This window comes from Mauremys reevesii, linkage group 1 (assembly GCF_016161935.1).
Source record: "Mauremys reevesii isolate NIE-2019 linkage group 1, ASM1616193v1, whole genome shotgun sequence".
In the NCBI taxonomy this organism is placed as follows: Eukaryota; Metazoa; Chordata; order Testudines; family Geoemydidae; genus Mauremys; species Mauremys reevesii.
Window position 1 is genome coordinate 116,130,778 of NC_052623.1, and position 14,838 is coordinate 116,145,615.

Below are 14,838 nucleotides of genomic sequence, written 5' to 3' on the forward strand. Positions count from 1 at the left end.
AGCTACTTTGAAATTAATAGCTATAAAAAATGTAACAAAATTAGAAGATTAAACGGATCAAGATATTACGGTTTAAATGGTTAGACCTTAATTAGAAATATAGGAAATATTAAAATAGACGACTTACTGTGCCTTGGTTGAAAGTAGGGAACAGGAAAGTTGGGGGCAGCCCACATTTTTTTGTTTTAAGTATGACTTATAAAGGTTAGATTTAAGTATTTTGCTCAAGAGATGAAGTGAACCCTCTCCTGCACTCAATAAAGCTTTATAATCCAGGTTAAAATTAATAGAAATGCTTATTTCTATACTGCATGAATGATGAATGCAGAAATTCAATTTTATTTTCAATATCATATTATTCCCAATATTAATAAGAAATAGATCTACACAATCAGTGAAATCCCAATCCCTATTGCTATGAATATTATTTTTTTTCACATCACTGAATACTTCAAGGTGTAACACTGTTTGCTTTATGGCTTTGAAACATAGAAATATGTTAGACTAACTCAGAATTCAAAACCAGTGCATCTCCCCAGCTTTGTTTCCTCTTCTCCTACAAGTTTCTCAGCAAGTGCTACATAAATGCCAATAAATACAAATTTTAACTAGTTTAATATCCAACTTTAATTTTTTTATACAAATTAAACTATGAAAGGGAAGGACAAGGGTAGGATAACTTTAAACCCTGCTTATGTACAAGTCTATTGTTTACTTTTCTTCAGATTTTACATGTATGATACATAAAATATTTAAGACATACTGCGCCAATTTCCTAAAAATAACATGAATGTTGAAGATAAAAATAGTCAGAAAGTGACACAATTGTAACTTTTGTTCTTGTATTGTATTCTAGTTCCAGCAGTAATTAAATGGACAACCTGAACTTCTCTCATACCTATTAGGGCCTTTATTCAGGACAGTACTTATGCACATGTAACTTTAATGCACAAAATAGTCCATTGACTTCAAAGGGACTACTCACGTGCTTGAAGTTAGTCACATGCTTTTGTATCTTGCTAAATTACGGCTGTAGAGACATTAGAGCAGGGGTAGGCAACCTATGGCACGCGTGCCGAAGGTGGCACGCGAGCTGATTTTCAGTGGCACTCACACTCTCCGGGTCCTGGCCCGGGTCCAGGAGGGCTCTGCATTTTAATTTAATTTTAAATGAAGCTTCTTAAACATTTTAAAAACCTTATTTACTTTACATACAATAGGTTAGTTATATATTATAGACTTATAGAAAGAGACCTTCTAAAAACATTAAAATGTATTACTGGCACGCAAAACCTTAAATTAGAGTGAATAAATGAAGACTCGGTACACCACTTCTGAAAGGTTGCCGACCCCTGCATTAGAGGGTTTTTTCCTTTGAAGTGTGGTATAATGAATAAACCTGCCTAGCTTGAGACTACGACTTCCTCAACGTTTGGGAGATATCTACTAACGTGCTCAGAGATGAAGGAGAAGAGTACTGGATAAAGACAAAGATCGCAACTACTCCATTCCCATTTACTTTCATGAGAATTTGTTCGGAGGAGAAGTTTAATCTTTCAGTTTATATGCTGATTACTTCTACAGTATATTAAAATATACAGGGACTTGAGACTCAGGGTTAAATAATAAACTCATCTAAGTATCTTGAATAACCACAGGTCCTATATTTCAGATCTCCCTATTTCAAATTCCTATTTAGAAATAAAAACACACTACTCAGTTACAGGAGGAAATAATTTAATATAATGGAGCCATTCTGTAGTAAGAAAAGTTTAGTTACAGTGCCACCTCCTGGATTTACGACACATTAGAAGAAAAAAGTAATCTTACTGAAACTATTGCATTATGAATAGATGAAAATCAGTGCTTTACTTTCAATGTGTGATCAAAATTCGTACGTTGTAATTTCACAAATGTGCTTTTATTATTGCAGATCATACTTAACCATAGCATATAAACTAACAGTAAAAATAAATAAATAAGAAGCTAAAAAGTTTTACCATTGTAAGTACTGGCTTTAGCTGTTTAGCTTGATTAATGAGTCTTGGTATGGCGACTTTTCATGTTGGGGTTTGTTTGTTTTTTAATATCAGTAGGGACCTCTTATCAATGTGATTCTCATTTTAAGAATATATTTCACATTAGTCTATTGGTAGAATAACATTCTTCTAATTATTAGGACCTGTATCTGTTTTAAAAACGTCAAAAACCAAACCTAAGACTCACCTTTATCAGGAATTTTAGTCTTAAAACAAACAAGCAGTGACAGGGTAAACTTCCACATAATGGCACACTAATGTGCTTCTTACCTAATCTGGAAAGATCACATCTGTAAATATGAAAGCACAGTTCAATCTCCAGAGTTATTTAATCCTTAGCCTCCCTGGTTAGGCTGCCAATGATAAAAGTGGTAGTAGTCTTGTGATGTGGACATCTACCTACTGAGAACTGGCCTGAAATCACTAACACATTTCATGGAAGCCACTGAATAACCACCCAATAGATCTCAGGGTAGATGGTGAACAGAAGTTGACATTGAGGATAGATTTATATTGGCAGCCGAAAGGTGAAAATCTCTATAGTGCATTACCAGTTCTCCAAAATAAATAGTCCCCCTGTCCCTCTATTCTCTATAACAGATGTTTTAAAATTTGGAAACATTCTACAAAACAAAGAATGGGTCTTATTTGCACAATCCTCATTTAAAATCAGGAATCAAAGAATAGGTGGTAGTACTCTCTCAAGCTCTATCGACTAATCCTTTTCTCCAGATGCTCAGATACTGATGAGCACCACCTCAATGCATAGATGGAACAGAACAAGGATAAATTTAACCAATTAGCAATTTAACAGTAAATTAAATTACCCCCATGGTGAAAACTTGCAAGGGATGTCAATAGCAGAAACATGGCATACTCTCCATCTAGGGATGAATGCCCCCATGGGGACCTCAAATTCACTGAACTGGTTGTCTCAGATTCAAGTGCTCTGTCTCTCTCTCTTGCCCCAATACTGGATACACTGGGAGGCTCAGGTCCCCGTGTGTGGAAGGGCAGGAGGAAGGAAGGTGTATTAATTTAGATGGAATATATGGGCCAAAAGTGTTAACATAACCCAGTTATTGTCCAACGTTAAACAGTGTTAAACAAGGTTTGGTGTACAGAGATCTCAGCTTGCTTAGTACCATGGCAAACACACCATTAAAAATCCTTTTAACATTTTATTAAAGATACAGAAAAAGAAGGAAAAATAATTAAAGCATTTTAAATGTAAAATATTAAATAAGGTTTTCATTACAACAACATCCCTTGTTCCCCTTAGCTCAGGGGTCTCAAACACGCGGCCCGCGGGCCGCATGCGGCCCGCGGAGCTCTTCCCTGCGGCCCGCGGAGCTCCCCAGGGCCGCCCAGAGGGGGGGCAAAGGGGGCAATTTGCCCCGGGTTCCGCAGGGGCACCCAAGAGAAGAGCGGAGGCTCCCGCCTCCGCCCCTCTCCTGGAGCCTCGGCGCTCACAGCCCCGCCCCCTCACCACGCGGCTCTGAGCGGGACGAAGCTCAGGCCTCGCCGGAGACGCGCCCGGGTAAGGGGCGGCGAGCCGCGGGGCGGGCCGGGCCTGGGTGGGAAGCGGGACCCGCCGGGGCGGGGCCGGGCCGTGGGGAAGGGAAGCGAGACCCGCCGGGCCGTGGGAGGGAGCGAGACCCGCCGGGGCCAGGCCGGGCGGGGGTGAAGAGCGAGACCCGCCGGGCGGGCCGGGGTGGGGAGAGCGAGACCCGCGGGGCGGGCCGGGCCGGGGTGGAGGGTGTGAAGAGGCGAGACCCGCCGGGCGGGCCGGGGTGGGAAGGAAGCGAGACCCGCCGGGGCGGGCCGGGCCGGGGTGGGGAGGAAGCAGGACCGGCCGGGGCCGGGGTGGGAAGCGGGACCGGCCGGGGTGGGGAAAAGAGGGACCCGCCGCCGCCGAAGCGCAGCCCGGTCTTCGGCGGTGGGGGGCCCCTTCTGTTCCAGGACCCGCCGCCTAAGTGCCCCGCCGCCAAGCCACCAAACAGCTGTTGGTGGCGCTTAGCACTTTCCAGGAGGGAGGGGAGGAGCGGGAGCCGCGCTTAGGGAGGAGGTGGAGAAGAGACAGGGCAGGGCGGGGCCTCATGTATGGGGTGGTTTGGGGGTGGGGCCAGGGGCAGCAAGGGGGCGTGTCAGTGATGCGGCCCTCGGGCCAATGCACTAGTCCTCATGCGGCCCTCGGGGTCATTTGAGTTTGAGACCCATGCCTTAGCTGAAGATGATTTTTCCTCCTAAAAATTCTCATTTGACAGTCTCTTAGATGGTATCAAAGATGGTAATAACTGTCTTTTTTGGGGAAAATAAAGTAAGTTAGTTGAGATGGGCTGGAGTGAAGCCACATGCAAAAAGTGGGGAGAAAAGAACAGCAGAGATTGAAATTCAGCTTCTGTCTCTGATATTGACTCTCACTTAGAATCTCATTCCTGCAAAAACAAAGGCACAGCACAGTCTTATTAGCCACTCCGAGACCAACTTAAACCAGCATTGGGGTGTTTAGGGCATTGCTTTTAGCTACCTCTTTCTGGTCACAGGCTTACAGAGCTGTAGTAATGAATACAGTCTTGACTGGCTAAACCAGAGACTCCTAGTAAAGAGAAGGAAAAAGCCGAGGGATAGGAAAGATAAGAAATAAGGTAGGGAGGGAAAAGGATGCACGAGGAATGGGGAGGTCACAAAGTCTCACATCCCACGGTGTATGGGATTCAGCTGGAGCCAGCAGTGGTGCCAATGTCATCTGAGTCCCGCTCTCTGGCCCAGTCTGGTCAGGACATCTCTCAGGATTAGGACAAAGAAGGTCTGTGGTCTCAGGAAATGGTGGGGGTGGAAGCCATGATGGTGAAGCTCCCTCTGATAGTCCATTTTTCTCTGTAAGTCTCTTTCTTTAAGGACCCTACAAAGGAGTGGTGGGTGGAACAGGGTAAATTTGTAGGCCCAGTTATCAAAACATGGGGTGTGTGTCCTGCCCAGGGGTAGATTATCCGTTCCTTGCTGTTGCAAGGGCTATGTTGATCCCGGCCAAGATCTTCCCTTCCATGAGCAGCGGCTCCTTCTTCCTGGTCACAGAGGGCATTATGGTACTCCAGAGCAGCTACAGGAAGGCAGCAACCACTCTCAATACTTCCTCCTAATGACATATGCCTGGCAACTCCTCTGGGCTCCTCTTTCCCACTTAGAGGAAAAGGACTCTGGCAATGGCTCCTCCTCCTGCTCTCTTTCAACAGTGGTGCTGCTTTCCCTGCTAACAAGGCAGCTGCTTAAAAGTACAGTTACTTAACCTATAGTAATTGGTTCTTCAAGATGTGTGGTCCACAGAGATTCCACTCTTACCGCTCATGCAACCCATGCACACGATATTGGACTTTTGTTGGCTACGAGTGTTCATTGGAGCTGTGTTCTAAGCTGCCAGAGCTCTAGTAGAATAAGCTCTCTTGTGGCTAGGAAGATCTCTTCTAGCTAACTCATAAGCTCTTGTGCGGTCAGAAACCCACCCGGATAGCCTCTGAGTGGATACAGGTTGGTTCCTGACCATGTAAACAAAAGTCATGAATAGCCTAGGTGTGCTCGCTCCCGAATGATTTTGTTCTATCTAAATAAACTGAATTCTGATACCACCTTAGGCAGGAATTTAGAGGAAAGTCTAAGGGTAACCCTGTACTTCTGAAATGCTAGAGGGTACCAGACACGAGAGCCATGAATCTCTTCTACCCTCCTAGCTGACAAAATGGCCACCAGGAAAGGAATTTTCATGGACAGGTGGCAAAGGGAACAAGATGTTAAGGTCTCCAAAGGGGAACCTGTCGACACTGCTTATACTATACTTAGGTTCCAAGAGGGAGGTGGGCTTCTGAACTGGGGGAAAAAAATGAGACCCTTCAGGAAATGTATTACTGTTTGGTGGGAATAAGAGTTTAATTCACATATTGCTGCCAGATGGACTCTTATGTTGATGGAAAACCCAGATTGCTTCAGGGCTAACAAAAAGTCCAGTATTGATTAAATTGGTACTATCAGGGAGAAATTGGGTGCTGAGATGCCAAAACAGAAAAGCTCTTCCATTTAGCTCTATAAGTCAGTCTGGCTGAAGGTTTCCTTAACCAGAGTAGAATGTTCTGAACCTCTGCGGATGTCATCCAGCCCACACTCAGGCCATGAGGTGTAAAGATTTTGGACCAGATAGAGAAGCTGACCACTGTTCTGAGAGACTGTGTCAGGCAGAATGGGTAAGATGGCTATGTTGGTAGGTTTAGAAGTTCTGAAAACCAGAATTGCCATGCCCATGCAGGGGCTACCATGCTCATTTGATCTGTATCTTGCTTCAGTTTCCTCACGATGCTAGGAATCATGAGGATCAATGGAAACATGAACATCAAACACACTGTCCAAAGGAAGAGGAAGATGTCTATTAGTGAGCTGAGCTTGTGCTCCTCCTGGAGCAGAATGTCTGATATTTGTCGTAGTTTTCTGTGAGCAGGTCTAAATTTGGGAACCCCCATTTGAAGAAAAAGTTGTGTACGACTGTGTCTTTGAGATACCACTTGTGGTTTTCAAAAGTCTCTTCTGAAATGATATCCCAGTATGTTCTGAAGACCGGGAGGATGTAGGACTATTGGTGTGACAATGTAGAATGCTCCACTCCTATAGATGTATGGCCTTCTGACAGAGGTAGTGATGACCTTGCTTCCCCCCTTGCCTATTGATATAGTGCACTGCTGTGGTGTGGTCTGACAGCACCTGAATTATTGTTTCCAAAGAGTAGACAGAAAGCCTTGCATGCCAGGTGGATGGCTCTGAGCTCTAAAATATACATGTGTGTGTACGGACCATCATACCTGAATAGTCAAATGATCCAGATGAGATCCCTACCTGAGTAGGGGCATCTGTTATCACAATCTTTACAGGCAGGGGTATGGAAAAGGGAACTCTGCTGCACAGATGAAATGGTCTCTACATGAGTTTAACAAGGAGAGGACTTATTGCAGGAAAGCTATCATCATGGAGTCATAGAAACGTAGTGCTGAAGAAGTCATCTAGTCTAACCACCTGTGTTGAGTCATGACCAAGTAAGTCGAGACCATCCTTGACAGGTGTTTATCTAACCTGATCATAAACACCTCCAGTGATGAAGATTCTACAAATTTCCTTGGTAACTTAGTCCAGTGCTTAACTATTCCTATAGTTAGAAAGCTTTTATTAGTATCCAACCTAAATCTCCCTTGCTGCAGATTAAGTCCATTATTTCTTGCCCTACTTTCAGTGGACATGGAGAGCAACTGATTACTGTCTTCTTTGTAACAGTCCTTAACATATCTGCAGACTTATCAGGTCCCCACTCAGTCTTCTTTTCTCAAGACTAAACGTGCCCATTTTGTATTTTTGCATTTGATTTTTCCTTCCTAAATGTAGTACTTTATATTTGGCTTTACTATTGACTTCAGACCAATACTCCTATTTATCAAGGTAATTTTAATTTCTAATCCTGTGCTCCAAAGTGCTTAGCACTTCTTCCAGCATGGTGTTATCCACATATTTTATAAGCTCCACTTCATTATCCCAGTCAATGTAAATTCTGACCAGGGTCAGATCCCTGCAGAACTCCACTGATATGTCCTCCCGGTTTGATAGCAAACCATTGATTAGAAAACCATTGATAGAAAAACTCTAAATAGTTTTTCAATCATTTGTGCACCAACCTGACAATAATTACAGCTAGATCACATTTCTCTAGTTTGCTTATAAGACTATCATGTGGAACTGTGTCAAAAGCCTTACTAAAATCAGGTCCACTGCTTCCCTCATTCACTAGGCCAAATATATGCACTGTCTGCTGCGTCGATACAATGATCTCCATCATCTTTGCATGGATCAAAGGTGAAGTCTGTCATGCTGTGTGACATAAACATACATGACAATGTATCCTAAAAGTCTGAGACACATTCTCCGGTGGGACTGAAGTTGACTGATGAGGTCCAATATTGCCTGAAACCTTCATTGTGGAAAGCTCAAGCTGTTTTGGGGTCTGAACACTACTCCTAATAACTCTATTTTCTGCTTCAAAATCAGTATGGATTTTGTCTCTGTTGACCCTAAGACCTAGCAAGATGAAAAGTTTCAGGACTGTCTGTACTGGATTGGTCGCCTGTTGTGGTGATCTTCCTCACATTAGCCAGACATCGAAGGTAACAATGTATCTGGATTCCTTTGGTTTTTAGGTGAGTTTTCACTACCAACAGATACTTGGGTGAAAACCCTTGGAGCTGAACAAAAGCCAAAGGGCTGGGACTCTGCACCAGTAGTGTGATGTTCCTACCAAATATCTCAGGTATTTCCAGTGGAGATGTGAAAATAGACATCTTGTGGGTCAAGAGCCATGAACCAGTCCATAGGATCTAATGAAGGAATTAAAGAACCTAGGGTTAACATTTTGAACTTAAATCAATGGATGAAAGTGTTGAGACATCAAACATCAAGGAGGGGTCTCCAGCCCCCTTTCTTCTTTGGAATTAAGGAGTGTGAGTAAAAGCCCTGGTGCCTTAACTCCAAGGACACAAGTAGGAACAACAGAAGTAGTAAGAGGGACTCCACCTCCTGCTTCAGTTGTCTCTCATGAAGAGGGTCTCTGAAAAGGGATGGGAAATGGGAAAGGGGATTGAAAGGAATTGTGCGGCAAATGTGCCGCCAGACCAAGCATGCTGCAGCAACTCACCTGCAATGACTCATCCCTCCAACAGAGCCTGCAGTGACTCAGCCCTCAGGCATGCTGCAGCAACCTATCCCTGAGCAGCGCTTGGGTCAGATGATCCCTAGGTACAGGTATTTCACTGACCCCACCAGAGCTGCAAGTTAGTAGTACTGTTGCACAGACCCAGCCTGGAAACCTCCTCCTGCCTCACAGCGCAGCAGACTCCCTAGGCTTCCAGCCTGCCCTTTATCCACTTCCTGTTCCTGTCCCAGCCTTGCCATAGCCTTGTCCCAGCCTGCCCAATCCTTGTCCATGCCCTACTCTGGCCTTACTCCAGCTCTGTTACTGACCTGCTCCAGCCCTGCATCCACCTCCTGACCCCTGCACTCACAACCAGGCTTCAACCATTGGCCTGCATCTGGACTCCAACTATAATACTTATTTGGCTTGTCTATGGACTCTGACCTCAGCTCTGACCCATAGCCTGTCCCTAGACCCCAGTTTCACCATTGCCCTTGGCCCAGCATCCAACTTCGACCATCTCTCTTAATCACCAGCCTGATTGCCTGGAACTAGAGCCTGATAGGGACTGAAAGTCAATGGGATACCCGTTGGTCACAATCTCAAGAACCCACCAGACTGAGGTAATGCCAAAGGTGTTGGGGGGAGGGGAGAGAGAGACTAGAGCAGAAAAGATCCTGTAGATGTCCAAGCAGACTACTAACATTGGTGTCAAACCTGCTGCCCATTTGAAACACCTTACTATGGGGAGCCAAGATAAAAGAGAGGGTCACCTCCGGTGAAGTCTCTGCCTCTTCTTCAGTGGCTCAGAAGACCTTGCTGGACGACCATAGTCTTGTGTCAAGTAGTGCTGCCTGAAACATGTTTGGTGTCATGGTTGCTTCCCTGTCTGAGTTGGGATACAAAATCCCAAGCAGCATAGGATAGTTCTGGAATCTTTTAAAGTATGGATGGCTTCATCAGCTCCCTACTGAAGAAGTCAATTCCCTCAAAATGGGAGGTCCTAAATTGTCACCTTGCCTCTCTAGAAATACTGAATGACTGGGGAGCCATGGCAACCTTCTCATAGGTATTGCAGAGGCCACTGTTTGCACCAGTCAGACATGTTCAACAGTCTGTAGTGCTGTCCAAGCTGTCAGTTGGCTCTCCGACATAAGAGATTTAAGCTCTGCTTGGTGCTATCAACAAAACTAGATTTGACCTATTTTAAGAAATCCTACCTTGAGAGTGCGCACGGTAATATGCTATCCTCATTTGCACTTCTGAATGAGTAGACCTTCCAGCCAAAAAAGATTCAATGTTTTTGTTCCTTTTCAGTGTGGACAGATTTCAGAGGACTTTTCTGCTTTGTGCTCTCCCGTATACTGCTTGCACAAGTAGAGAGCCAGGTGCAGGATGTGAATGAAAAAAATATTCCAATCCTTTTGCAGGGACTTGAAGTCTTCTGTCTCTTCTCAGAACCAGGCTAAGACAGAAGCAGGTAAATGACAGATGGAAATGACAAGCTCCAGCAGGGCATCAATTACTGCCATGGTTAAGCTCCCTGGTGTTGCAAAGCATAATATGTCCAAGAACTTGTGTTGTTTCTCTAGCATAATCTTAAGGGGAATATCGTCATGCATTTTATTAAGTCTTGGAGAACCCTGAATTCATCTACAGAGGCCAGTGTAGGTTGGATCATCGCCTCACTGAGGGAAGAGGAGGAAAATTCAGCCCGAACTTGATGTTCTTCCTCTATAGAATGTTTTTTTTAACATTCGCCTCCTCTGGTCTTTTCAGCAGCTGTGGTTGGAGCAACAGAGTTGCCAAACGGAGACCTAGCCCGTGGAGGAGGCAGGTTTCCTGAAACAGTGTTGAACATCTGAAGGAGGTGGTCCAGGATGGTCAGAAATCGAATTAATATGGGTAGGATTAATGCAATGGAGGGCACACTGGGGGATACCTAATTGGGTGACCCCTCTGAGATCCTGACCTCTTTCTAGCTCCTTTGAAATTCTTCCCTGGAATCTGTCTCAGATTCTCACTGAATTATCCTGGGGGAAGATAAAAAGCAAGCAGATGATGATTCTCTGCTGTGCTCAGCAGTAGAGGAGGAAAAAAAAAAGGGGGTTGCCTCTTCTAGGAGAAAGGCAGTCCTATCAGGTATAACCTGTATATAGATTACGTTGGTATGGGAGATACCTCTCTGGCCAACCATGGTGGCTGTACTTCAAGGAGCTATGTACTGACCTTCCTAAGTATCTCCAGCAGAGTTGACTCGGATACTGGGCCCACTGAGAGGTTGCTTAGTACCATGTGTTGTTTTGGTACTAAGGTAGCCGGGACCAATGTATCAGGAACTATAGAGTTAGTCAATACTAAGAAGTGGAAAACTGCTACTTTGAGGATGTAGTTAGTGTAGAGGCACTAGATATCAAGGTGCTCTGTACGATATTCTGTACCATAGGCAGCTCTGCCCTTAGATTTAGACGGTATCATGTGAGCTGCCTTAGAATTTGGTATTGGAATGGGCCTTCTTGCTTTTATGACCCTTTGCCGACTGAGCCCAGGGTAAGTCATAGTGACTTTTCCGCCTCTTGCTAAGTGCCAGGAAAGTTGACCTAGGCTCATCTTTGCAGTTGTGCTCCTTACTGCACATGAAAGATGTCAATGCTAATGTACCAGCAGATGAAGGAGGCCTCTACAAGGAAGCCACCCAGGAGATCAAAATCGAGGCGCACTGACACTGAGGATTCTCTGAAGATCTCCTTGAGTCTGAGGAGACGTGAATCGACTTCTCCAGCAGGAATAATTTCAGCCTCACCTCCATTGCTCTCTCTGTGCTTGGAGAAAGAGCAATACAAGGAACAATGTTCCAGATTGTGTCCTTCACCAAGACATATCGAGCACTGAGTGTGACCATCGTTGATGGGTATCGCAGTGTCACATGAAAGACAGGTCTTAAACCTTAGTGAATTAACTTCTGCCATGATCCTAGTACTCCTGTATGTGGACTTGGGGCTAGGTTATCAAAAACGTATTGATTGACTATGCTAAATATAATATAGTCTTGTTTTTTAATAGACCAACAGACAAAAGAAAACAATTACTCTAACACTAATACTAAAACAATCTAAACTAGCTAAGCTAACTCTCATAGTGCGCAAGAGAAGCAGACATTGCCAAGGGTTCCATCCTGCAACTATGCAGATGATAAACTGGAAAGGGCCCACTCTGCCCTTTATGCCCTCAGATGGGGATTGTGATGCAAGGGTACTTAATGTGGAATATGTGGATGATCACTTGAAGAACTGATGCTTTCCTGCCCCAGCCTCAGGCAGCATGGTTCTGATTGGCCTTTGGCAGTGGAGAGAGGATGGGGGTAGAGCAAAATAGCAGGCAGCTAAGATAAGGGCTGCATGGTGTGCGGGTGTGTACCAGCCCCAATTTCAGCACAGCTAGAAATGACCCACCAATTTAGAACATATCTTCTGCCCAATTCTATCTCACTATCATTTGTCCTCCAGTTAGGGAAGTCACCTACGAAATTATTACCATGCCTACTTAATAGATATGTCAGCAACAAGTACAATGCAGCTCACCATGCACTCAAACATGCAAATGACTACCATAGCATGCTTGAATACTACTAGCCTGAACATGAAACATGCGGTCTCCCTAAAAAGCAGTGCAAAAACAACTGCTTATTTATTTCAGCTATAAAAAACCCCCAGCTATCTGAATCACCTAGGCAGCCATAACATCACTCAAAAAACTAAATTGAACTTTGAATAAAACTTCATTTACTCCTGTATCATTTTTATCCTTTTGGATAGCTAAACATGTGAAATATACAATCACCAACATGTCTATTTTCCACTTCCCTTTTTGCTGTGGATCCCCCTTGACAATGTCAATTTATATCATACGCTACATATGAACATCTTAATATAATTCAAGCTATAACTTTAGAAAGCCTTCTGTTTGCTGCAGCATACTTTGTTTCTTAAAAAAATAAAACGTCAAGAACATATTCCTCACTTTACAATTATAAGGTACTTCAGACAGATATAATACAATTCACTTGATGGACTTTGTGTATTTGGTTTTTGCCCAGACAAAGGCTATTTACTAAATGCAATAAAAACATTTAAGAACTTACCTTGTGTTACTGTTTTGAGTACAATTAAAGTTGATACAAATCTCAAAGGTAAAATGGAACTCTTAAAGAAAGCTGCTATCTTTGGTTTACTTTCAGCAAGTTGCTCAGAAGAGCCATGTTGGTTTCCCTTAGTTACTATGCCTTTGAATATGTCTTCACCAAGCCTCCTCATTGTTGATGTCATAGTTGAATGCTGTTGTAAACATTGTATCCATTTTATAATAGTAAATGTAATCACACGACTTTAAAATAAACTTTGCTTTAAGTACTATATTTCTAGAACTGTACGTTCTGAGGGATGTTATATAAACTGGTGGCAGTAAATTAAAAATATTACAATTAAACTTAGCCAGTATTAAAATAACATTGAGACACACATAAATCTAGTAAACCCAGACTGTAACAGAATCTGCCTTTAAATTATCCTGTTTTGCCTAGATACTATGGGATGGCAACCTAAAAGCAGTTACTGTTCTGTTAAATCTAGTAGAATACAATATTTGCAATGTACCCATAAAGACAATTTAAGGACACAATTTAAATTTAAAAAAAATTAAATTACTAAACTACCAACTTGCACTTACTCTCCCACACTGAGTGACAATATACAATTAGTAGAGAAGGAAGCATTGAATAATGAGATTAATTTTTTTATGAGCATTGTAAATGACCTCCATTTCAAGATTCAGACATTCACATGTCAATTTTCTGTAACGAACCAGTCCATGTGAGATTGAAGTAAATTAGGTAATGAATGCAAAAGGAGTGATGTAGTTTAAGATCATGTATTGGTGAAAAGTAAAATTATAAATGAAAACAAATTTAAAGAAAAATATTGGCTGTGGGATGACATTCTATACCCAATGTTTCAGCACAATAACATTTAAAAGTGACAAGCGAATTCTCTTTTCATCCACAGCTATCAAATATATTCCCATATGGAAAATGTTCAAAATTAAAGCTAAGCTTAAAGGAGGGGATTTTCAAAGTTGCCTAAGGCAATTAGATGCTCAAGTCCCACTGAAACTCAATAGCAGTAAACATCCAATTCTTTTAAGAGCCTTTGAAAATCCCAACCAAAAGCGGGATGGATTTTGGAAACACTAAACCATTTAGTTACGGTATAGTGTTGCAATAAAATGCCTCCAAAGTTTAAAGAAATGATCACTCATGTATATAATGCTTTGTTACTCTTTTGCTAGGGGACAGTCTTAAAACCCCAGTAGCCTTTACAACAGTTCATATTCATTTTTTTGTCTAGGTCTGACCCAATGTGTTTCTGTATTAAAGAAAATCAATACATTAAGTAATTACAATTATGTAAAATTAATTAAGGAGAATTTATGCATAATACACTGACATATTATAGAACTCTTCACCAGCAAAGGAAAAAGTATATTATTGGAGTTCATGTCACTGAACTGGAAAGGCAAAACTGGGGGGACAGAATATATTCTTCACACTGTTAATATAATGCATCTTTAGTGTGATCCAAATTAAAAAAAAAAATACAGATGCTCATGTAAAAACAATCTGCTTTGTAACTTCAGCATCACTTATTAGAATCTAAGGCCCCAGTCCTGCAAAGATTTAGACATGTGCCTAGCTTTGCAATCAAAGGGACTACTCAGAGTATACAAGTTAGGCATGTGCATACATTTTTGCAGGATTGGACCGTAAAATATGACACCATTTATGCTGCTACAGTACGGTTCTGTAAGAACTTCCATTACATACTGGATGAAAGCATTTACTTCAGGATTAAACAATACAAGGTTTCACTTAAGGAGCATCTTTTGTTTAACACCTATAAAATGTGGATTTCCTTCTCTAGCTGAGAAGAATGTTGTGAAGATAAATTCAAGATTTGTGAGGTTCTCAGACATTACAATAGGGGCTACATCAGTCCCTAGACAGATAAAGAATGGATCGGATCTATGATA

At 42.6% G+C, this 14,838-nt stretch overlaps 1 protein-coding gene across 9 annotated transcripts in view; it reads right to left on the reverse strand.

The window, feature by feature from the left end:
- The window catches only part of CCDC138 (coiled-coil domain containing 138), a 96,959-nt gene that overhangs the window by 53,265 nt on the left and 28,856 nt on the right, over positions 1-14,838 (reverse strand). For all 9 annotated transcript variants that reach the window (XM_039529928.1, XM_039529896.1, XM_039529887.1 and 6 more), the window contains one exon: positions 12,896-13,088. In XM_039529928.1, coding sequence (XP_039385862.1) covers positions 12,896-13,088 — 193 coding nt within the window. The remainder of the gene's footprint in view (positions 1-12,895; positions 13,089-14,838) is intronic.